Here is a 25930-nt window from a genome sequence, read left to right on the forward strand (position 1 = left end):
CGTTCCAATTGTACTGCAGATGACTGAGACACACAGCAGTAATTCAGCAAAGGAAATAAATGAGACTCTGAAGTGCTACACCCTGCTGAAACAAGGTCTATGCTGCCTTGGAATAAATGGGTGATGTCTGCCCTCACAAGGCAGCCACCAACACAAGAACCCAGAAGACAGTAAAGAAAGCATTTATGTTAACATCTGCTCTCCTTTAATATTTGTTGGGTTTCTATGTTGGGAAGTATCATAAAAAAATTGCTAGACACTTGCAACTAAGGACTCTCGAAGTCCTTGTTTTTCTGCCATAATTTTTTCATGACACTCTGCCCCTCCTTGTTTCAGAAAAGCCTCACTGGGTAGGCAGGTTGCAAGCAGGACTGAGTATAGCATTGCTTGTGTAACTGCACTTCTGAATAACTGTACTTACCGAGTAAGGATAGGAACAATATCTTGCCCACTGCCATGCTCTTTTTCCCACTGCTCCAGCAAAGCAGTAAGCTCAGCCTTGGAATCCACAAGTTCAGAACATGAAGTCATGACTCACCCTAAAGGTTGAAGGGAGGAAATCAGTACCAACTGGAAAGTAGATCAGCTCTCAAAGGCATTACTTCTCAAACAAAAATTTAAAAATCTGAGTTTTCAAAAGCATTTTTTTACACACGAATGCTGCAGCCCTAAGCAAATTGCACTGAAATTAATGGGGTCTACTTCCTACTAGGAACAATTAAATTAAGCTGGGTAGATGAAGTGATTTTCACAATTTCCCTGCCCCTGGCAAATAAAAGTGTACAACTCTAGGCAGATGACACATTGTATAATGACGGACAAAGAGTTCAAAAGGACCCTTGAGTTAAGGACAGAAACTGGACTTGTAAAATGGTTCAATGTTCTGTTTCTTTGAAGACTCAAACACTGTTCAAGAAAGGCCAATTGTGGTGTCTTTTAAGGGCAATGTGAATCACCTGGGAGTATTCAGTACTGAAGCATCATTTAAATTAAGTCTGAGCGGACCTAATAAATGTCTGGATGAACAGTGTATCTTGGCAGATACAAGTAAACCTCTCTGAGCTTTCCAAAGAAGAGCAGGACAGAGATCCACAACATTAGGCTGGCTTTGGCGTCCAGTCAAAAATAGGCAGTGACCGTGACTCTGTGACTTTCCCAAATCTTAGAATTAAATGACAATAATTTTATTAATTATACAATGGTACCTCTGGTTACGTACTTAATTCATTCCAGAGGTCCGTTCTTAACCTGAAACTGTTCTTAACCTGAAGCACCACTTTAGCTAATGGGGCCTCCTGCTGCTGTGCCACCGCGCGATTTCTGTTCTCATCCTGAAGCAAAGTTCTTAACCCAAGGTACTATTTTTGGGTTAGCGGAGTCTGTAACCTGAAGCGTATGTAACCCGAGGTACCACTGTACCTCACCCATCTGGCTAGGTTGCCCCAGCCACTCTGAGCGGCTTCCAGCACACATAAAAATATAATAGAATTGTACAGCTGGAAGGGAACACCAAGGTCATCTAGTCCAACGCCCTTCAGAGCAGGAATCCTGCTCACGGCCATCCTTGGGTGGGCTTGAACCACCAAACTTCTGCTTAACAGCCAGAAGAACTGACCCATTGTGCCACCTTTCATTGTGCTGCCAAAATACAGAGAACATTTCCTGCTTTCGTCTTTAGTTCCAATTTTGGAAAGCAGGTGGGGCGAGGGGACTCTTCCTGTAAAAACAAACCCCAGCATTCACCTCCAGCTTGGAGCTGGAGACAGAATATAGTGATTTTCCCTGCCAAGGACATCAGAAGCCCAGTGCAATTGTGAGGATGACCCCTATTCCCCACAGCAGCTTCAAGCTAGAAAAGGACTGCATCTTGCTGATTCGTCACTTCCTTGCAAGGCACTTGGAACAGCAATGGCAAATAATAATAATAATAATAATAATAATAATAATAATAATAATATCCTCCCACCCCCAGCTTCCCTTACTACCTCAAGAGAGGAAGGTTAGGGTTCATCAGTTTGTCACCATGCTTCTATGAGGAAGGGCTGTGGCAAAGTGGTAAAACATCAGAGGGTCCTTAGTTCAAATCCTGGCATCTCTAGGTAGGTCTGGTAATGTGCTGTCTGAAACCCTAGAGCCAATGCCAGTCAGTATAAACAATACTGAAAGAGATGGGCCTATGGCTTGACTTCCTATATTCATGGCACTCATAGCACCAAAATCATCTTCACTCTTTTCTAAATACATACTCTAGTTACGTTTAATATGTGTAAACCACCATTCCTCCGCCACCCCATTTTCCTAAGAAACATACTCAATTATCTCCAACCTTCCTCCCAATTTTGGAGCTGGGGAGGGAGTCAAATTTGCCCCTACAGTTATAGACACCAGGAGAAAACATTCCTCTTCTCCCCGGCCTTTGGCTAATTAAACAATCTATGGTCTTTTATAGTGGGGCACGTATTGTTTTCTTTGTTATGATTGTTTGTTTGTTATTATATTATGTATTTCTGGGTTTTTATACTACAAACCTCCATGTGATCTGCTGATGGAGGGTGGTATATTAATTTAATAAAATAAAGATAGTTATTGTTAATTATTAAGTAATTATTAATAAATACAAAATAAATAATGGGCTTTCAGAGTCACCAAAGCACCACCCAAATCTTCCCTAGCTTGGAAGCAGAGAGGAAAGCTGGAACTCATCACATTCATCAGAGGCTGGAAACATTTGCCATGGTGGTGATGTCAGCAAGTGAAACTGTGGACCCATAGAAGAGAATAGATTATAGTAAGGGAGTTTATTACAATAAAACTTGAGCCTTTAAGTCAGTCTTAACTAAGTATTAATTTTTTTAAAAAAGCTGCCATATTAGGCTTGCAGTTATTCACGAAGGCCTCTCTCAAATGAACTCTCATAAAATTGCAGACCAACTCCATTGGAAACAGCAGCCCATCACACAGCTACTGAGCTTCTTCTGACAAGTGCCACACAGAAAGGGCTACCAAAACCTAAAGGTAACGGGACCCCGTTAGGTCCAGTCGCGGACAACTCTGGGGTTGTGGCATTCATCTCGCTTTATTGGCCTAGGGAGCCGGCATACAGCTTCCAGGTCATGTGGCCAGCATGACTAAGCTGCTTCTGGAGAACCAGAGCAGCGCACAGAAACACAATTTACCTTCCCGCCGGAGTGGTATCTATTTATTTATTTGCACTCCATGCTTTCGAACTGCTAGATTGGCAGGAGAAGGGACCGAACAACGGGAGCTCACCCCATTGCGGGGATTTGAACCACCAACCTTCTGATCGGCAAGCCCTAGGCTCTGTGGTTTCACCCACAGCACCACCCACGTCCCCTACCGAAACCTAGAGGGGCTTTATTACAAAGGACTCCTGGTGTTACTAATAGCACCATGAAAACCCAGACAGAACAAAAATACTGCTGGTGGGGGGGTGGTGAGGGTTCCACCAAGCCAGAATTGAATGTTCAACTTGTTTTGGATGAGAATGCACTCCCACTTTCAGAATCAAGCAGACAGCTTGAGTGTGCTTCTTGATCAAGCACTTTATGCCAGCTGTGTCCGTTCCTGGAAAATCAGACCCAGCAAGTGTTTCATGCTCACTACATCCAAACTTTTTAATTCTTCCACCCCTACTCTCCACAAAGTAGGTTGCCACAGAGCAGGTTGCCAGAGGAGGAACACATCAGATTTCCTAGAAGTCTAACTAATACCCTGCTTTTCCTTCCATTGCTCTGTCCATTTCTGCTTCTCCTCACCATCACCAAATACATAAAATTAAGCCAACTGTTTAGACTATGATCCACAGACTGTTGACCCCTGGGGCTGTAAAAATGTATTGTATCAAGATATCTTAAGAATCGCCCTCTTCCAAACAAATCTGTGCAGACTCTTCAGCTAGAACCCTGCTGACTCCTCACACACCTGCACACCTGAAGTACAGTGGGAAGATTTTAAGGGTGCTTGGGATGAGAGAAGGTAAATATTTGCTGCATGACTGGAAGTCTACATGAAGTGCTGGATTCTGCCCATAATATGAGGCACACAACTGTCTAAAATCAGGACAGATTCAGTAATATTTTCCTAGTCTGCTGAAGAATCCAACAGTATTCAGCTGTGATCACATACAACATGTATTCATTTGGCAGATGGCAAAGTCAACTGGCCACTTTCCCAAGCCTATGAAACTACACTTTTCAGTGGAGTAAATAATCCTGGATCCTACTTTTAGGACTGTTCTTTTCCTGTTTTCAAACTTCCTGGACTTTTCATATTTTGTAAGTATACCTGCTTTGGTATACTTGAAGATATTCAGTACAATTCCTCATTGCTCCCCAGCCCACACCAAATTTATTTGGCTCACTTTCGGTTGTCATTTTCAGGTGATCAGTCTTACTTACTGTACCTTCTGCTTAACAGTAACATTTTCACTGTGCTGTTCTTATTTATACTGGGAAATGTAAGTATATCCTATACATTCTCAGTGAGCCTTGAGTCCACAGTGGTGGAGAAACCACACTCAATGCATAGCTTTCTATCTCACTGATATACTGTTTCCTGAAAAGCAATCTGCACTTTTTAGAGCTTTTCCCATCCACAAACAGATCCCTCTTCCCACTTTATCAGACATTATTCTAAGTGCAAAAGCAGAAGACAGCTGTGAATATATTGGCAGTACATCAGAAAGTAGCAGTAAGAATACACAACCCAAGACTCACAAATATCTAGATATCTGATGAGTCATTTGGGGAAAGACTGGGGAGGAGGGAAGACAAGAATCTTAATCTGAAAGATTTTGAACACTGAACAGTGCAAGGCACACTATAGTATTTGCTTCTGTGTTCTGCCAATTCATTCCCCCTGCAACCCGTGGGCTAAGCAAGTTGCTTTCTAAAAACAGGAAGGGCCAATGACAACAGGATCAATCCATATACTTGATGAATTATTTATTTGGTTACATAGTTTGCATTATTATAATATGCAATTTTATAGATTAGCTTCAAATACAGCTGTAAAAAAAAAACTTGGCAAGGGAATGTGAGCTCAAAGGCAGCACACAACAATAATCAACACACACATATATCCACTCACCCCTGAGATCAAAGGATTAATTCCATGCCAAGGCAATGTTTTGTCCAAAGTATTATACAGGTAACAGGTGTCTTTTGTTAATCTGTAAACTCTCTAGACCAGCAAGTTTTCCAATATCAAATGAAGTATAGTCACAGCTAATGTTCACAGCTGCAGGAGAAACCCCAATGTTTGTACAGTACATTTAATACACTGCAATGAGTGGGAGGTGTTTAGGTCCATTTATGTGACCTAATTAGATGAAATTGCAAGCATCCCCACACTAAAGAAGTTATTGTTTTAAGCAATGAAGAAGTTGAATCTTCCTTTTCTAAAGAAACAGTTTTGCTTGAAAGCATTCTATGGGGCTACTTGTGCAGTTTCCAATGGAATTGCCACTTACCTAAGAGCTGGCAATTATCAGCAGGGTAGCTACACTAGGAACAAGAGAAGTCTTACTGAGTGTCTTGAAACAAGGCACAGGGTGAAGAAAACAGACAGTTGGAAACCACTGCCTCAGGGTGCCCTGAGGCAGCTGTTCCCAGTGTTAGAAACTCAGCTATATAATCTAATCACCGAATGGACCTTTAAACCTAGGTTACAGTTGCCACAATGAAATATTTAGGCACCCCCCCCTCGGAGATTATTATTATTCATTTCGTTTCTACACTGCTTTATATTTTAAAGAACAAATCTCTAAGCAGTTTACAACACATTAAAACATCAATTACAACAATCCAGAATAAAACAAATTCAAGTTTCAAGGAAAATACTTCAGACCCTTCTCTAAGTGACCTTTTGCTTTCCCCAGATGCAAACCTGGCATCCAGAGGTTGCATTTGGACCTGTGTCTGGTGCCTGGCTAATTTCTAACACTGGCTGTTCCCAAAGGCTTCCTTCATCTTTCCCATAAAATGTAAAGGTAAAGGTACCCCTGACCGTTAGGTCCAGTCGGGGACAACTTTGGGGTTGTGCACTCATCGCACTCTATAGGCTGAGGGAGCCGGAGTTTGTCCGTAGACAGCTTCCGGGTCATGTGGCCAGCATGACTAAGCTGCTTCTGGCAAACCAGAGCAGCGCAGAAAAACGCTGTTTACCTTCCCGCCAGAGTGGTACCTATTTATCTACTTGCACTTTGATGTGCTTTTGAACTGCTAGGTTGGCAAGAGCAGGAACCGAGCAACGGCAGCTCACCCCATCGCGGGGATTCGAACCACCGACCTTCTAATGGGCAAGCCCTAGGCTCTGTGGTTTAGACCATAGCACCACCCACATCCCGCTCATCTTTCCCATACAGAAAGCCAAAGGAACACAGCTTCAACTAAGTGTGCCTCTCTGTGTGTGTTACATATGCAAATGCAAGTATGTACCTACATACGCCTGTGTGTGCATGCAAGAGAGAGAATGAATGACTGTTAGCAGCTTTTTTTTAAAAAAAGTTTTTATTAATTTTCTTAATAAACAATCATTACATTGAAAAAGAAAAAACAAAACATCTATATTTACTCTTAATATTAATCCATATTTTGGGATTCATTGATTCCCCTGACTTCCCTTCACTCCCTTCCCTGGTACCTTTGTGTTATTTTCATTTGTGGATGTCAACAAAAAGACTCTCTAATTACTTCCTTATTTAAACATTCTCCATAACATTACAAGTGGTTTTTTTAAAAAAATATATCCTGCTAATATATTAACTTCCTTACATTGCTTTTGCTGTTAGCAGCTTTGCCTTGCCAGCAGCAGAGTGTTTCTGCCCTCCTTCCCAACCTTGGAATAAATACTTATAGTCATTCCTTTTCCTCAACCATAGCTTACAGCTATTTCATTTTAGTCCAAAATTATCGTCATAATCTTTTTTCAAAAAAACCTAAATCCCCAACCACTTTTGGCTTGTGGCTCCCCGCCCCCCCAAAAAAATCAGCAATGGCGAAATGCTGTCCTCTGCCAAAATATATATATATATAAAAAAATTAGCCACCCCAGTATGGTTCAGTGGCAACCTGGGAGAGCGGCCAACAAGACCTGGATCAAATCTTCATCATGGATTCACTAGGTGATAGTGTACTATATGGATGAGATTCAGCTAAGTTTTACTCAGAGCACACCAATGGAAATTAATGAACATAACTACACTAGGCCCATTAATTTCAGCAGGTCTACTCTTAGTAAAACTTGGTTGATTATCAATATAACTATTGTTCAACCTCAGTTCCTTATTTAGAAAAGGGAAAAAAAAACATTTACAGTAATCTACCGTACTTTGCAAGATTACTGTGAAGATCCAAAAATAAACAAAGTGTTTTTAATATCAGAAATACAATTACAATGGAAGGCCAAACAAGAATAGGTATGTGATCAGTATATTCTGTAATTAATAGCAGCTGATAAGGAAGGAGCAAACAGACAGGAACAGATCAGGTCTAGCCCCTGCCCTTGCACCACAATCATCCCACCACCATCATTTCACCAATTAAAATCACACATACAAACCTGCTATTTTCCTACTTTGAGGGAAAACGTATCCAATACTACCTTTGGTTTCTCTCTGTAGAGCAAATAGCTTCAGGGGACAAGTTGTTAAAAATAGGGGCAAGCATTAACCCCTCTCACCTGCCACAGTAATCCTAATCTGATGTGCTCCTGCCCTCCAGCAGCTGCTATTATTATTAATCATTGTATAATTGAATGATTGTCATGTGTTTACATGGGGAAATGTAAAGGCCTGAGAAGTATTATGTTGTGATCAAGTCAAATCTTGCTACCCGCCCATGACACTGTATGACCCAGCCACCATGGGCATGGATGGAATGGGAGAGTGGAGAAGATGCATGTCTGATTACCCTTTCCCTATGCAAACCTGACAGGTGTTTAGATGGGGCTATGCAGATAAGGCTTACTGGGGAAGTTTTAACAGTTCACATTGAGCTTCATGGAACAAAGAAAGAGGGCTGTGCTTCAGGATGTAGTTACAAGGGAAGACACATATCTCCTCACTACAGGAGAGCAATGCCAGATCTACCCACTTCCCTGCCCACAACCATTTTGCAACTAGCACAGGTCAAATTGTGACCACGCTGAAATCTCGATGCCAGGTTAGTGACTAAACATCTCCATCTGGCTGGCCCCTCCAACTATCTTAAGCAGAAGAGTTCATTTACTGCCTTTATAGCCTACCTTTGTCTCCAAGGAGTGCTTCCCCCTCCCCAGTTAATCCCTACAACAACGCTGTGAGGTAGGTTAAGAGATTGGGACTGGGACAAGGTCACCCAGTGAGCTTTATGACTGAGTGGGGATTTGAACCCTGATCTTCCAAGTCCTATTGACTAACCACCACTACACAACACTATCTTCCTGCTGTGGTGCAGCTATATAAAATAAGTAGGTAAATAAATATGGGGCAAGTAAAATGTTACTTAGAGAAGGATCTGAAATATTATACTTGACGCTTAAATTTGTTTTATTCTGTATTGTTTTATTTGATGTTTTAATGTGTTGCAAACAGCTTGCAGATTTTTTCTTTAAAATATAAAGCAGTATAGAATGAAAGCAATATTAATAACAGTAACAACTCAGCTGGAGGGGGTGACACCTAGACATACCATTGTGGTGACTGTAACCTAGGTTTAAGGAGCCATTTGGCAATTAACTTATATATCCGAGTTTCTAACACTGCCCACAACACCTGATACTGGATGGCCTGGCTTCTACCAATATAAGAAACCAAATGCAAGGGCTGCAAGGTAGATTTTCACTCCCTCAGAGGTCCCTGTAATATGCAAGCCACTGTCACCCTACCACAGAACACACTGCCCATAAGGGCAGGTGTATCAGTAAATAGTATATTCCAAGAGAGAAGCATCACAGGTGATCCTTGTATTATTCAATATCTGGGGCTAAGTTCTAAAATTAAATATACTACAACTCAAACCAATCTAAAATTTCTTCCCCACTCCAACGTGTATGCAGCAGGGGTAGTAGTAGCTTCCCATTTGTCTGGGGGGGAAGAATTATTCACACGCACAAAGACACGAACAACTTCGCAGAGCTGAATTCTGGCATCGAAAACAGTTTCCCAACTCAAACTAAGCCCTACAATTGGTGTCGCAAAGAGAAAGGTGGTTCACGTGGGGGGAAGAGAATAAGCTTCGGGCAGACAAAACCTCCCTCGAGAGTTTATATAAAAGCTGCCACGGCGCCAGCGTCCCTCCCCCACCCTGAGAGGTGACAGCTGAGGGCCAAAGAGGAGGAGAAGAAAAAGCGGGTTGGGAACAAAACAGAAAAGGTATGCTCGCGCTGGCAGGATCAGCTAGGACCAGAAGCCAGGCAAGTAAATGAGGAAGGGAGGCGGGGGCAGAGGAAGAAACTACCCTCTACTTTGCAACACATGTTGGTCTTTGACCCCCCAGCATCGCCCTTACCCCTCTTCTCCGCCTCCAGCACTTTCGGGGGGAGGGGGAGGGGAGAAGCCGAAAGATGCAGGGCGATCCGCGTGGAGACGAGAGAAAAGTGAGTTGCTCGCCTACCAGGGCAGCCCTGCGCGCGTTGACTCGGAACTCGGTCGCACCGCGGCTTAGGGAAAACATGCCCACGACCGCAACCCATGGCTTAGGTATATCGCTACGTATCCCCCATATGGGCACTTCCCCCTCGCACGCGACCCCCTCAAACTCCCTTCCCTTCTTCACACGGGGAGATAAAGCGAGAGCCAGCGCCGTCTCCTCTCCCTCTGCTCCCGGCCCGGGAGGGCAACGCGGAGAAGGGCCCGAGCCGCCTTCCGCCCGCCCGGCTCCCTCCCCACCTCCCGGTCCTTGGCACCGGCGAGAGGGAGCCAGGAACACATGGGAGCCTCGCTGCCGGGGCTAGGAGGCAGCCTCCGCGCCGTCCGCCCAGTCGGGCTGCCGAGGCGGCCCCCACCCCGGCCTGCGCCTGTCACCGGCCTCGGCTTGCCGGCCTGCCCTTTTCCCCCTCAGCCCGGCCCCCCGCGCGCCGTACCTGTCCGGCGTCGCTGCTGCTCCTCTCGGCCTCCTCCCGGCCCCCCACGCACCGCGGCCCGGCGGCTGCTATCACTATGGCGGGCACACACTTTGCTCGTCACCGCGCTAGAGCTCCGTCACCCCCCGCCCTCTCCCACGCGCTCATCGGCTCGCTCGCACGCACGCACGCCGGAGGGGGGGGACGGGACGGCGCGCGCTCTGGCGACAGGGAAATGTAGTCCGGGCTACCTGCGCGTGCGCCGCCGAGCCCAAAGCCCGCTCCCATCCTCTCGCAAAGCACTTTGGGAGTTGCAGTCTACTGTTCCCATAATAGCGCATCTCTGCATCTCTCGCCGGTAGGCCGCTCGCTGCGTGTTTGAGGGAGCAGCCGGTGAAGGCGCGCTGTTTACAGATTGCTTGCCCTTACTGCCGTCGAGGAAATAATTTTGAAATAGAAAACGGGAGCTGGAAGTGCAGCTGCTGAAGGAGTTATCAAGAGTCACCGCAGTTGAAAATTTGTCAGAAGCTAGATGAAAACGTTCAGGCGCTGGGAAACCAAGTGCAACGTTATTCTGCTTTAAAAGCGCTTCTGCCTTAGCGAAGAGATGCGGAGGAAAGAGACGGGCACTGGCTCCACACCTGCTGTAACGCTCACCTGAATGCATTAAATCCAAGGCCAACCCACCATGTGCTAAATGACGGATGGGCAGAAGGTAGTTTGGGATCTACTGGTAGATCTCTGGCTGATTTGCAATAGGTTGTTTAAGGTTAGCAACGACAAAATTGCGTTTTCCCTTCTAAATCGTTGCTGAAATGAAGAGGGTTAACTAGGGTTTTATTTTGGGGTGAACTGACAGAGCTGAGTTCACTTCTGGTACTGAAAACCAATTATCGGGCTCAGAATGTGCTCACAGACACCCTGTTCTTTAACACTATGTATCTTTTGTGCCTGGACCCGGTTGGTAGATATTGGAGTTTGGAACTAACTGAGTAGATCCAAGGCAGCTAAACTCTGTCTGTCTCTGAACTAAATAATATACAAAGCAGACATTGGGAAGCTAGTGGCCATTTCCTAAATATGTTTACTTGAAGGTCCCATTGTGGTCTTACGGCACTTACACACTAATAAATGTGTTTTGCATTGTTTCAAACTGTACAACTTTTTAAATCTTGGATTCTAGTTTACGTTCATCCATAGTCATAAGACCTGTGTTATGAGAAGACGTGCACTCAAATTCTCTTTTTTGTAAGTTCCAATGCAGGTTCTAACATAGAGAAAAGCAGTTGCTCCAAATAATAGCCCAATCCTATATGGATTTAGGTATACCTGATTCCATTGAAATTAATAGGTTTACAGTGCATATGTCTCATATATCCTATATCCATAAGTATATACAAAATTGCAGCTTTAAGTGCTGGTAACGTTGCAGAGAAATAGCAAATAAGAATATAGTATATACCTATGGCTGTTCCTTTTCAAAATATGAATACACTTTTGCACAGAATACTGCTTTGCATTCAGAACTTCACAAGTGCTCTTCCAAGAACCATACAAGTTACAAATTAGAAGGAACAACCCATTATTCATGGTCCCATTTGTTTTTCTGGACATTTCAAACATCATAGTATTGGTGTTGCCATTATAAGATAGTAGTCAACATGGCTGACAGTACATAAACAAAGAACAAAATCCTTCAGCAATAAACACCAATACATATCAATACTGCAATCACAATATTAACCATTTGGTGAATAATCTACATTGCGAGTCAGCCAAACCTGACCATCGCCATCAAATTTAACTGTTGTGTCCATATTTGCAACCTTTTTTTCTTTTTTTGTAATTTAGTGTTTTATTGATTTTTCAGAGTCAATAATACAGAAACATTAAATAAAACACTCTCTCTACAAATAAATAACAATTACATTCACCCTCTCCAGTGCCTCGCTTTTATTTTCATTCACAGCATCAAATATATAGAAAGCAATTTCCTCTGAGATAATTAATACAAAAATATAGTAAGACCCATTGAACTTTCTTGCTGCTCAACAAAAATCCACAGCATTTCACTGTATGTTATTCTGTCTAAGATTGCAGTCCTAACCCCACTTATGTGGGTGTAAACCCCATTGAATTAAATATGACTTACCTCTGAGTAGGGGACGCAGGTGGCGCTGTGGGTTAAAGCCTCAGCGCCTAGGACTTGCCGATCGAAAGGTCGGCGGTTCGAATCCCTGCGGCGGGGTGCGCTCCCACTGCTCGGTCCCAGCGCCTGCCAACCTAGCAGTTCGAAAGCACCCTCGGGTGCAAGTAGATAAATAGGGACCGCTTACCAGCGGGAAGGTAAACGGCGTTTCCGTGTGCGGCTCTGGCTCACCAGAGCAGCTTTGTCACGCTGGCCACGTGACCCGGAAGTGTCTCCGGACAGCGCTGGCCCCTGGCCTCTTGAGTGAGATGGGCGCACAACCCCAGAGTCTGGCAAGACTGGCCCGTACGGGCAGGGGTACCTTTACCTTTACCTCTGAGTAGACACGGTTAGGTTTGCATAGTATGTAATCGTTATAAAACAAAATTACAGCTGCTATCTGAACCACTTCTCTCTCCCTGTTACAGAGTTCAGTGGGACCTATTCTCAAGTAAGTGCACATAGAACGAGACAGCAATCCATGACATAGATTTCATTGAACTGGACTTTTAAGTGGCTATAAGTATTATTTGTTCCAGGTTTGACTAGAATTAACTTCCTGAGAGAGGTTAGATACTATTTTTAGTGCATGAAATATTTATTGCGCACGTGTATGATAACCGGTATACTAATTCGGGTCTATGTATGTAGTAAGCCTATGGGCTTACTTCATTCTGTAGTTCCTACAGTTTGGAATCAGAATCTACCGTCAACATTTGACTTTTAGTTAAATGACTGATGGAAGTTAATACAACATTTGTTCATTTCTGTAGAAAACCATCAGACACTGTCAAATGTAAACTGCTATTGCATGCAACCTGTCAGATGTTGAATACTATATACTATACGTCAGATACAGAATTATCATTATTATTGTATTTTCGGCGTTTATTTATAAAAACAGCATATTACAACAAACCAATTTAAAATACTACCCCTAAAATGCAAACTAAACTAAAAGAATAGATACAGCAGTTAAAAACAGCAGCATAATCTGTTCTAGAATTCAAGTCATCAGAAGCCCCATCTTTGCTGTTCCCCTAAAATCACCCCGATATAGTGTGCTCAGAGAGTCATTCCATGTGCAAAGGCACTCTTGTATACAACTAAGGCTAGGTCTAAGGCCAGGTCCAGAGCATCCCCCAGCTGTGACCCTGCATTTTCAGAAGGTGTGCAACCCCTCCCAACACCAGTCATCCAAACTGGAATACTTCCTGCTGCCAGAAGGAACCCCTATACTGCTTGGATTGTTTCAGTTTGTTAGGTCTCATCTGACCTGGTCTAGGGCAGCCTGCACACCATAAAATTTAGGCACATTTAAAAACACATGACTTCTAGTAAATAATCCTAAGAATTATAGTTTGTTAACAGTAGTGGGAATTCTAATTCCATGAGATGTAAACTACATTTCCCAGTAGTATTTGGGTGAAGAAGTCATGTGCTTTAGATGTAAAGTGTGTACTTAGTCTACACCCTTCTTGGGATAAGTGTTATGAGCATATCAGGCTGGTATCCAGATTGAAGTAGATAATAGATTCAGTTTTCTGAAGGAAAACCTGGAGCCGAGATGCCATCACCCACTGCAACACCTTACCTAAGAAAAGATGAAGACTGAGCAGAAAAGTAGACCAGAAACAATAGGAAAGAATGAAGTATGAGTGATAGAATCAAAGAGATGAGTGCAAAATGGGAAGGAGCACAAAATTTTCTGTTCTGGAAAAAATCACTACAACAGAACATGGAAGAAGAATCCAAAATAAAGCAAAAACAATAGCATAAAGGCCATACACTGGACTAGAGGTGCAATCAGATTAACAGGTGTTAAGTTAAATAGATATTATCAAAGGAGTTATCAAAAGAGGAAGATTAAATTATTTTGGGAAGGAGAACATGCAACCATTTGTCTCCCAAATCAGAAATCTCTAGACGCTCCCACTGTTCTAAATGTTCATACAGATCGCACATTTCCTGAGATGCAGTAGAGTACTTTTTCTAGCTGCACAATTTCCAGCATCACTGGCCTGAGAAGAGACTCCTGCCTAAAATTCTCAAGAGTCACTGCTCGTCAGTGTAGACAGTACTGAGCTAAATTAACCAATGGTCTGACTTAGTATAAGGCAGCTTCCTGTGTCCCTAGGGCTATTCTACACCTTTAAGAGAGATCAAAGATGCCCAGGGATTTCAAGTTTATGCCTAAAAATGTAAGGTGTGTGGCTCCATCAAACAGGCATTTGAAAACACATAATACAGGTGCACTTGTCAGATAAACACCTAAGTTTCACTATGACTCCTTACTGAGACTATACCCAGTAGCAAACATATTTCCCATAAGTTTGCAGAAGGCTGTATTTCACAGAACACTTTACCTTTAGAGGAAAACCTGTTGATTAACGCTGATGAAGCTGGTTCAGCATTAAGAGAAGACGGCAACTCGTTTTCTTCTGGTGGCAGATGGCTTTGTTTCATTTGGTTTTTCTTCTGTTACAACCACCTTGCCTTCTTCAAACATGTGTTTTATCACCAGATTCCATTCTGATGTCACAAAGCAGCCAGATATTCTCTTGTAAGCATATTTCTTTCTTTGGTTTTCACAAGAAGCCTTTGAAAATTAAGATACTGCAGGATAGGTTGTATAGATCCCGAAAGACACATTAGTGCACAATGAATTTTTAAAGGATTATGCTGGAGATTAGATTTTTTTTTTTTTTGTAAACTTTGGGCACTGAAGTGTTCCAGGTGGATTTCCCCACTAATGCCACACATGCATTTAACAATGAGGGAAAGGGGGAAGAGAACAGGAGAATATCCCAGTGGGTGCATATCATAAAGCCCTGTATTCAGAGCACACTTTTGCTAGCTGTTCTTTTGTGATACAGATTCATGAATATCAAAGGATGGAGAGGTTTGTCCTGAACTCAAAGCCAACTGGTGAAATGCCTGTCTTTCTTTCTTTTTGTGTTGAGCCTACAAAACAGGAAACAGATTCTGCCACATGCTCTACTATTCTTAAATGGCATTCCCCTGAAAACAAAGAGCAAGAAAAGGTAAAATAAACTTCAGATTTGCTGGACAGTATATTTCAGCCTGAAAGACTCATCCAGCATAGGCATTACGTTTGTCCTGTCCCATACCTTGTGCTACAAACAAGCTGAGGTCATTTGTTCAGGATATTTTTCTCAATAAGAAGTCCAGGCCAGTGCACAAATATAATATATGCTGTGGAGACGTGACTCAGCCAAGGATCCTGTATTCAGTAGGCAAGTGGAAGCCAAGACAGAGCCTTTTGCTTGAGAGGAACATTGCAGAGAATGAAGGGTCCAATGAGATTAGATTCAGGTAGGTAGCCATGTTGGTCTAATGCAGTCGAAATAAATAAATAAAAGTCCAGTAGCACCTTAGAGACAAACTAAGTTTGTTCTGGGTATAAGCTTTTGTGTGTATCTGAAGAAGTGTGCATGCACACGAAATCTTATTCCCAGAAAAAACTTAGTTGGTCTCTAAGGTGCTACTGGACTACTTTTTTATTCCAGTCCCATGAGATGTGAGCTGACAATAAGGCCAGAACACAACTCATGTGACTATGAGCTCAAAGCAAAGTTTGACCCAGAAGAATAGTCAACTGTTATGCACCAGGTCTCACCAATCTTTTTGGGCCCATGAGCACAAATACTAAGATTACAGTCCTAAATTTAACTAATCACACTGAATACAACAGGTTTTAGGGGTGACCCACAAGACACTGTTCTACTATGAAGGACAATGTAACTGTCCCAAAGTGGATTTCTACAGCAGAAGGGAAATGGCCAGATAGGTTTATCATCAAAGAACCAAGGAGAGCTTAAACTGAAATGTACCAATGCTTACCTTATGTAACATCTTTATTGTGAATATGGCTATTGTCCGTAGAATGAGTTTTCTTCCAGTGCAGGCAGCATTCCCTATGTTTGTTTTAAAATACAAGGTATTTTTCGCCCCATAGGGTGCACCGGCCCATAGGGCGCACCTAGTTTTTTTTTGGGGGGGGAATAAAGAAAAAAAAATATTTTTCCCCAGGTGCGGGGCTGGGGCGGGGAAGCCCGAGCTTCCCCCCATCCCAGCCCCCAGAACAGGCTGCTATCCGCAAGCCGTGGGACAGCTGCGCGACTTCGTGCAGCTCTCCCACGGCTAGCGGAGAGCTGTGCGAAGCCCGAAGCCTGGGTCGTGCTGAGCTCAGCGTGCCCCAAGCTTCTGGGTGCAGGCAAGCACTCCGCTAGCCGTGGAAGAGCTGTGTGTCGCACAGCTCTCCCACAGCTTGCGGAGAGCTTCCCAAAGCCTGGAGAGCGAGAGGGGTCAGTGCGCACCGACCCCCTCGCTCTCTAGGCTTCAGCGAAAGCCTGCATTCGCCCCATAGGACACACACACATTTCCCCTTCATTTTTTGAGGGGGAAAAGTGTCCTATAGGGCGAAAAATACGGTATTTTTTCCTGTAACTTGTTTTAGCAGTTCTGCAATATACTGAACTAACACTTTCCCCTGATATGTCATATGCCAATTTGACCCACAGGTTAACTATAAAATACACCATTAAAACTTCCTTTTATTACTTTGCACATTGTTGGTTTTGAATCTGCCTTATGCTCTTGATTAATGCAAAGGTTAAACGAAGGAAAAGAACTCAATTTGTCTTTCCAGTGCCATTCATTTATTATCTGCCATGCCTGCTCCTCTTGATGTCCCTTCTGAATTAATTAGTTTGCATCTTTTCAGCCTCTTAGCGTATAAAAATGACCTAAGACTTTCATTCATATTTCTATTCTCTAGATGTTTTCTATTTCTATTATGTTCTCTTGAGGAGCTTGGATGAGAGAACTTGAGCATGTCTGGGTAGGTTTAAAACTGATTTACAGAACAATTATTCCTCTTATTTTTATGACTGCCATAGTTTGCAGTGCTTACTTCTATGCTAGAGGCTTTCAACAATCACTCAAGTTCTTTGTCTGCACTGGTTCATTAAGAACCGTGCAAGATCACTGGAAAATATTGTTTATTTTAATGCAATAAAAACTTAAGAAGAGTCTGCTGGATCAGGCCTGTGGCCCACCAAGTCCAACATCCTGTTCTCACAGTGAACAACCAGATGCCCATGAGAAGCCCACAAGCAGGATCTGAGCGCAATGTCTATCCCATTTTAAAACCATGCTTGCCCACAACCCTTGTGCTTAAAACTAACTAGACCATAGATCTCATTCTCGTTGCTATGCACACCTGGCTTTTACATCGAATGCATGGTGTCACCTTCCTCCATTTCACTCTATATACAGTACCTCCAACATAATTTCATCCCCATCCTTGAACTGTTCTCGGTTTCATCCCATATTCCTCTCTTTGCCACTTCATCGCCACAACAACATGGGAAGATCCTGCTAATTTAGGCCAATGACCCACCTAGGGCAGCATCCTGTTCTCAAAGTGGCTAAACAAAAAACATTAAGCAGGACCTTACCGATCAGAAGGTCGGCGGTTTGAATCCCCGTGACGGGGTGAGCTCCGGTTGCTCGGTCCCTGCTCCTGCCAACCTAGCAGTTCGAAAACACGTCAAAGTACAAGTAGATAAATAGGTATTGCTCCAGTGGGAAGGTAAACGGTGTTTCCGTGTGCTGCTCTGGTTCAGCAGAAGCGGCTTAGTCATGCTGGCCACATGACCCGGAAGCTGTACGCCGGCTCTCTCGGGCAATAAAGCGAGATGAGCGCTGCAACCCCAGAGTCGGCCACGACTGGACCTAATGGTATAACAGCACTCTCCTCGCATGTGATTCCCAGCAACTGGAATTCGGAGGTTTTACAGCCTCTGACACTCGTAGAACGTAGCCGTCAAGGTGAGTAGGCATTGATAACCTCCATGAATTTGTCTAATCCTCTTTCAAAGCAATTCAAGTTGGTGGCTATCACTACCTCTCGTGGGAGCAAATTCCATAGTTTAACAATGTGCTTTGTGTTAAGTTCTTCATTTTGTCCAATTTAAGGTAACTGGGATGCAGCAGTCATGCTCCTGTAGATTTATGCCTGCTTTTGGCAAAGTCCTTGGGATTGCAATTAATTTGGGGGGGGAGGGAGAAACCCTGAGCCTCGACTGCTTACAAACCTTTAAGACATGTGCCCCCTTAAGTAGGTCTAGCCTATAGTTTGAGATAAAGCTGTTTTAATATGCAATATCTGGAACCTGCCTACAAGGAATTACACGGGGGGTGTCTATTGGGTTGTTGTTTTTATTTTTAGAATGTATTTTGTGGTTTTATATCTTGATTTTATTCTGTGAACCGCCCCGAGACCCCCAGGTATAGGGCGGTATAATAATAATAATAATAATAATAATAATAATAATAATAATAATAAAATATTTTGTGGTGTAGGTGAGTTGCAGATAAGTATTTATATTATGTATTTGTAATATAGGAATCTTCTTTACAGTGGTACCTCGGGCTAAGTACTTAATTCGTTCCAGAGTTCTGTACTTAACCTGAAACTGTTCTTAACCTGAAGTAGCACTTTAGCTAATGGGACCTCCTGCTGCCGCCGTGCCGCCGGAGTATGATTTCTGTTCTCAACCTGAAGCAAAGTTCTTAACCTGAAGCACTATTTCTGGGTTAGCGGAGTCTGTAACCTGAAGCGTCTGTAACCTGAAGCATATGTAACTTGAGTTCTACCATTGGTCTATCTAGCTCAGTACTGTCTGCACTGACTGGCTAAGGCTCTCCAAAATTTCAGACTGGGTTCTCTCCTAGCCCTACCCATAATTTTTTTTATGGGACTTAAGTGTGTATAACTACACACAGTTAGTCCAACTGTGGAATCCCCACTCATTTAAATGGGGCTTTGCATAAGAAACCTTCTAAATGGATTGTATACCCTTCATATTTTAGCTGTTTCACAGTGCATTCCTGTAGTTTATCTACTTAAAACTCAGTCCCATTGAGTCCCAGCTAAGTATGGACAGGACTGTAGCCTTACGGCATATATTTTCAATTAAATGTTGATTATATTAGCCTTTGGCAATGGTGAAAAAATTTGGGGTGTAAATAAATACACCTAGAAGCACATAATAAAGCATTAATCTACCAGATTGCTAGAGGTTAAAGAAATCAATGAGTTAAAGTGATGAGTAAAACAATCTTTTATATAAATTATTACTGGTAAGAAATATGAAAATGTGCTCATCCACAAGTCACCTGAAACCTCAAAGGCATAATCTAATAAGCGTTAGCATTGGAAATCGCCCTTGCAAATACTACAAAGCAAATGTAATTAACCCTCTTTCTAAGGTGGAATTGGTTCTATGACTTTTGGAGCACGGTGGATAAATGAAAAGGATGCTCTGCATCTGATGGAACAAATGAATGCACTCATTGATGGAGTCGTGGCGGCAGGTTCAGTATATTTTGAATGAAAGCTAGGTTTCCATGGTTAGAAGCAGGACTAGAAACTGAGGCAAGCAAAATGCACAAATGGCGAAGGACCATAGGACGAGAATATACAATTGCACTGTGTTGCATAGGAAAGTTCCTTGTACTGAGTCAGACCATTGGTCCATCTAGGACCAATAGTATCATCTATAATGACTGGCAGCAGTTTTACAGGGTTTCAGGTAGGGTCTCTCAGAGCACTTTCGGGAGATACTGGGGATTGAACCTGGGTCCTTCTGCATGTCAAGCAGATGTTATTCCGCTCAACAACAACCCTTCCCTCACAGAGTGATGGGCTTTCCCCAAAAGGCCAATGGTCAAAGCTTAATTTTGTTGTCGTTTAGTCATGTCTGACTCTTCGTGACCCCACTGGCATAGCATGGGTTGTCAGCACCCGGGGCAAGGCAAGTAAATTGCGCCCCCTAACCCGTGGATTTGCGCCCCCTAACCCGTGGATTTGCGCCCCCTAACCCGTGGATTTGCGCCCTCTAACCCGTGGATTTGCGCCCCCTAACCCGTGGATTTGCGCCCTCTAACCCGTGGATTTGCGCCCCCTAACCCTAACCCCCAGATGTTGCGCCCGGTGCGGCCGGCCCCCTCCTGCACCCCCCCATGCTACGCCACTGCGTGACCCCATGGACCAGAGCACGCCAGGCACTCCTGTCTTCCACTGCCTCCCACAGTTTGGTCAAACTTATTTTAGTAGCTTCGAGAACACTGTCCAACCATCTCGTCCTCTGTTGTCCCCTTCTCCTTGTGCCCTCAATCTTTCCCAACATCAGGGTCTTTTCCAGGGAGTCTCTCTTCCATGAGGTTGCCAAAGTATTGGAGCCTCAAAGCTTAACTAATAATCAGTATGGTAATTCCAGTCTGCACTTCAGCTAACCCCCCCCCCCAACATCATCTTCTTCTTCTTCTTCTTCTTCTTCTTCTTCTTCTTCTTCTTCTTCTTCTTATCCCACCCTTCACCCTAAGGTCCCAGGGTGGGTTACAATAATTTTAAACAGTTTAAAAACTTACAATGAAAAAATTAATTGCTTCACCCAGCCAGTTGCAGTCCTTCCTTGAAACCTGCCCTGCTAGCAGGAGAGGAAGACCCTGCAAGTGAATCTGTGTGAAAGGGCAGCATGGTTTTTTGTCAACATGTCTATTATTCATACGGAGGAGGACCCCAGCTTACTGTTCAACATAGCAAGGCCCATCTCTCTCTCCCTCTCTTGCAAGTAGCTCTGCTCACAGTTACTGTTCCCCATAACGCCTCTAGAGGGAAGTAAGCACTTCTGTAACTATGTTCACTATCCTGAGGAGCGGAACATCACCCTAGATATAGCCCTAATGAAGGGTATTACCAGGATAAAACTCCGTAGCTGGGCAATAGCTATACTGTACTTGTACCAGTCAGAACATCACCAAAACGTGGTAAGTTTTCTAATTCTCCAGACTCTTCTTAAGACAAGATGTTGCATCAAGGGTGGGGAACCTCTCACCCGCCAGATGTTTCTGAACTAAAATTTCCATCAGCCTAATAGCAGATAAGGTTATCAGTAACTACTAGCCACAATGGCTGTGTGCTACCTCTTAATTGATAGCAATATGCCTCTAAACACCAGTTGCTGGAAAGCACAACCAGTGAGAGTGAGGTTGTGAGAACCAGATGCTAGAGTAGATGGACTTTGGTCTGATCAGGGCTGGACTTCCCATAAAACAGGGTGAAGCACCCACTCCAGGCAGCAGAAGTGCAAGAGGTGGCACTCTGTCCATTCTACCACTACTGCCACTGCAAGAGGGTGGCTATTCTGGAGCGTGGTGCTGCCACTTGTCTTCCCTGCCCCCTAGCTCTTACCGAGTTCAGTGCAGAATGCCCTGGCTCTTACTGAGTTTGGTGAAAGCCAGGGCATTCCGGGGAAAGAAGTTGAGTGGGGGGAGACAGCAATTCTCCCCTGCCCCTGAGAGTGATCCAGCAGGGTTCTTATGATGTTATGACATGGAACTCCAATGATGGCTCTAGGACTGGAATAACAGGCCCTGTCTAGTGGCCCCATTTCAGTCCCAGGCCTGCCACTGCAACCCCAGGAGCCATCATTTTACTCCCAGGTCTGAAATTTGACTAACATGGATCATGATGTCAGTCTCTCAAGCTCTCACTCTCTCAAGCTCTGCCACTGCTACTCCTCATCATTTCTTTCTATCTCTGGGCTCTATCATATTGACCCATTCCATACCTTCCCTGGAGCCATTTTTTGCTTTATTTATAGCTTGCATTTATTTCAATGAAGCCCAGTGATGTAAATTGGCATTTGCAGTTCTCACTACAGTGGTACCTCGGGTTACATACGCTTCAGGTTACAGACTCCACTAACCAAGAAATAGTGCCTTGGGTTAAGAACTTTGCTTCAGGATTAGAACAGAAATTGTGCGGCAGCGCAGCAGCAGCAAGAAGCCCCATTAGCTAAAGTGGTCCTTCAGGTTAAGAACAGTTTCAGGTTAAGAACGGACCTTCGGAATGAATTAAGTACATAACCCGAGGTACCACTGTATTTCCTTTCAGCCTTCAGATAACTTCCAGTATTTCTTTTGCTCCTTTTGGTTTGTGTTTTTATTTACCGGTAGATTAGGTTTTTTTTTTTTAAAAAAAAAAAAAGATAAAAAGATATTAACCTATGTATAATTTCTTTCAAACTTTAATAAAAATTATTGGGTGGAAACAAACTTCCAGCATTTCAAATGTGCATTTTTGTCAATAATTTTACAGCATTCATACAACTTCTCTGCCGGAGGATACTTCAATGATTAGCTTTATTTGGAACAGGTGATTTAAATTTCCTCTCTTGAATGACACTTTATAGTTTCACATATAGTTATTTGAAATGATTTACAGAAATGAAAATGTGGCTGAATTCTAGCTTGTAAATTACCACTGACTCTGAACCTGCAATTGTTAAATACAATTACTTGGGAACAATTCACAATGAAATCATTGGAACTTACTTCTGCGTAAACGTGCATAGAACCAGACAGTGATAGCTCAAAATTCACCAGCTGCATTTTCTGGCATTTTTTAAACAGCTTAACAGACAGGGAGATGATTTGTGTTTAATGACCTTCACATCCTCTAATGCCTATAATTGATATTGTCTTGAATACTGACTCATATTGTAGTTGACAGGCATATAAAAACCGCTGTCAGAGTAACATGTATATCTATCAAGACAAAGGAAGGATCCTTTTAGTGATTATTACAGCAGCCATCCTCTTTTGGATGCTATTTCACCTAAGCTGTGCTTCGTATAGCCTCTTGCTGCAGGACCACTGGTCAAAGGAGTATTTACGTACATAGTATTTTTTTCCTTAAGGGCAAGTATTAAATGTGCTGGGGCAATGTACCCTGAAGCAGATAAGGAGCATAAGTAGCTTAAAACCTGGTGGATATTTGTTTGCTGGGCAGCAATTATCCACTGAACATTCACACTTTGGGATTATTAGAATGTTGTCCCACAGCACAAGTACCAGAGCAACTGTTTCCATTAATCCCTTTCTGCTTCTCACTGTTACTTAAGGAAGCACACAGTGTGTGGCAGTGCAGCATGTTTCTGGGAGAATCATTTCATTTCATTTATTTAAGTAATTTATATACCACCACTTCATCAACAGAATAAACATCTGAGTGGTTAGGAGCGTCCTACAAATATAACTAAAAGCCAAATACAATAAAAACTCCACATTTTAGAGCCACAAAGAACTATTAGATAAGATATCCTGTTAAAGTCCATATTAACATATGGAACCATAATAACTACTAAAGCTGAAAGGTAAAGGACCCCTGACAGCTAAGTCCAGTCACGAAAACTCTGGGATTGCGGCGCTCATCTTGCTTTACAATCATACCTCGGGTTAAATATGCTTCAGGTTGAGCGTTTTCAGGTAACGCTCCGCGGTGACCAGGAAGTAACGGAACGCGTTACTTCCGGGTTTCACCGCTCGTGCAGGCACTCAAAATGACATCACCCGCAGGCGCGGAAGCAGCGAAATGCGACGCGCGCAGTCGCGTGTTACGTTCTACTCAGGATGCGAACGGGGCCAAGGGAGCCAATGTACTGCACTGTACTGGCCAAGGGAGTCGATGTTTGTCCGCAGACAGTTTTTCTGGGTCATGTGGCCAACATGACTAAGCCACTTCTGGCGAACCAGAGCAGTGCACGGAAACGCTGTTTACCTTCCTGCTGGGGCAGTACCTATTTACCTACTTGCACTTTGACGTGCTTTTGAACTGCTAGGTTGGCAGGAGCAGGGACTGAGCAACGGGAGCTCACCTGTCGCGAGGATTCGAACCGCCAACCTTCTGATCGGCAAGCCCAAGGCTGTGATTTACACCACAGCGTCCCCCGCGTCCCCCATAATAGCATTTCCAAAATACAGAAAAACGAGATAACCAGCCTACCTACAAAATATACAAGCATGTATTTATTGGTGGTAGCAGTATTCTCACTTCAGCTGCTGCCTCCCCAAATTAAACTCAAAGGTGGGACAAAATAACATACTACTCACCCCTGGAGCTCTCAGTTGTCATCAGGTAGCACCCATAATCATTCCCTCCCTAATTCCCTCCCAAATATATAAACTATTATTGGAATGGGAGTGTAAAGACAAGATGGTTAAGACGACAGTGATTAAATGGGCTATAGATATTGGTTACAATATAAAAATGACTGCTTGGGAGAAACTATGGGGGGAAACCATTAATTTCTCAGCATGTTATCTTATTAAGGAAAACCTACAGATGATGTACTGGTGGTACCGGACACCTAACTAATTGTTGAAAATGTATAGAAAAGGGTCCACATATGCATCAGGGTTGAAGGAACCCTGATGCATATGTGGTGGTTGTGTAAATACACTAGAGAGTACTGGGAAATGATCCACATGGAATTAAAAAAAATAATTAAACTCACATTTCCCAAAAGACCAGACGTCTTCCTACTAGGGATAATAAGTGATGATTTACCAAAGAAGGCATTCAACATCTTTTTATATGTGACCACTGCAGATATATAATAGTCTGTGCAAAAAAATGGAAAGAAAAAGAGGTACCTGCAAAAGAAATCTGGTAGAATAAATTGATAGACCAAACAGAATTAGCAACTATTACCACAAGAATAAGAAATAAAGATGAGACACAGTTAAGAAAAGAGTGGAAGTGTTTTGGAGACTATCTTAGAAGGATATTCAATTCAACCTGCAAGTGGGAGTAAATATATAAGCAGCAGATAATATCAAATAAAGGAAGATTTGAGATAAAAATGGGTGGGAGATCAGGATATGCAGCTGATCAGGGTTTACATAGGATGCGACAGAGAGGTGGACTGGGAAGTCCTTAGGAAATGGATGTGTGATTGACAATGTATTATTTATTTACAACAGTTGTAAAAATGCATATTTTTTTTAAAAAAAAAATAATTTCCTCCCCCAGACACATTACCAATCAACACAAAAACAACAAAAGGGGATGACACCCTTGTCTTGGGTGTATTCCAAAAGGGTGATCTGCAGCAGCACTGGTTACGAGTCCATGAGCTGGGAGTGTCCTCAAAAACTCACAGATCCCTCCAACAAACTCTTCTAAATTATACTGAAGCTTGTCACCACCCAGGCACAGCAGGACCATAATTCATTGGTTGACACCTATCATCCAGAGCCTTTCTGCTTGTGCCTAAACAAACTGCAAAGTTCAAACAGCCAAATACCTGGAGGAGGGAACAAACTGCAGACAAACCATTCAGGTTGAGTTGGTGCAGACTGAATAACAACACAGTAAATTGTACATTCATACACACTGTACATTTATGTAACACTTTAAACAACAGTCTTGACAGACATTATCTCCAGTGGATTTCTCATGAAGCATAATCTAATTTGAAGGTCTAGTAACTAGGGATATAGTTACAAAATCCCTTCAAGATCAATGTGTGAAAAACCTATCAGACCTATCAGTCTTTTTTTCTTTAGGAGGTCACTATTTTGATGTGAAAATCCAATGTGACAACCACCATCTTATTCTCTTTAATAAAACCTCACTATGTGAATGCAATTCGATACCTTCTGCATGAGTAGGGATTGCAGAACCACAGGGGAGAGGAAAACAGATGCAGAGGGTTAGATGTGCAAACCCCCTATTGACTAAATGCACAGGAGTGTCTTATGTCATTGCTATAATGATGGGGATATTTATAGGGTTTGAAATGT

The 25930-nt window shown here is 43.0% G+C and overlaps 2 protein-coding genes and 1 long non-coding RNA gene across 7 annotated transcripts in view; 2 read left to right on the forward strand and 1 right to left on the reverse strand.

Annotated features, from left to right (window-relative positions):
* Positions 1–14775, reverse strand: part of DCAF1 (DDB1 and CUL4 associated factor 1) — a 52677-nt gene extending 37902 nt beyond the window's left edge. For 2 of the 4 annotated variants that reach the window (XM_083726488.1, XM_083726486.1), the window contains exons 1-2: positions 14617–14775; positions 422–539 (exon numbers count right to left, since the gene is read on the reverse strand). In XM_083726488.1, the coding sequence (XP_083582614.1) occupies positions 422–531 (110 nt within the window). In that variant the 5' untranslated portion in view covers positions 532–539; positions 14617–14775. Of the gene's footprint in view, positions 1–421; positions 540–10083; positions 10307–14616 lie in introns of those variants that run through there. The other 2 variants (XM_083726487.1, XM_083726485.1) reach the window with 2 other exon arrangements.
* Positions 10392–25775, forward strand: LOC310838855. 2 transcript variants are annotated; one of them, XR_014561172.1, is made up of 5 exons: positions 10392–10831; positions 12679–12701; positions 14775–14813; positions 15226–15294; positions 25158–25775. It is a non-coding gene; the product is annotated as an uncharacterized lncRNA (long non-coding RNA). The 2 variants fall into 2 exon arrangements; XR_014561173.1 differs by lacking the exons at positions 14775–14813; positions 15226–15294; positions 25158–25775 and adding an exon at positions 13801–14609.
* Positions 15044–25930, forward strand: part of RAD54L2 (RAD54 like 2) — a 74868-nt gene continuing 63981 nt past the window's right edge. Inside the window, exons 1-3 of the mRNA XM_083726490.1 lie at positions 15044–15178; positions 17052–17114; positions 19550–19654. The gene's annotated coding sequence lies outside the window, so the exon portion shown is untranslated. The remainder of the gene's footprint in view (positions 15179–17051; positions 17115–19549; positions 19655–25930) is intronic.

This window comes from Podarcis gaigeae, assembly GCF_964106915.1.
Source record: "Podarcis gaigeae genome assembly, chromosome: 2".
Lineage (NCBI taxonomy): Eukaryota > Metazoa > Chordata > Lepidosauria > Squamata > Lacertidae > Podarcis > Podarcis gaigeae.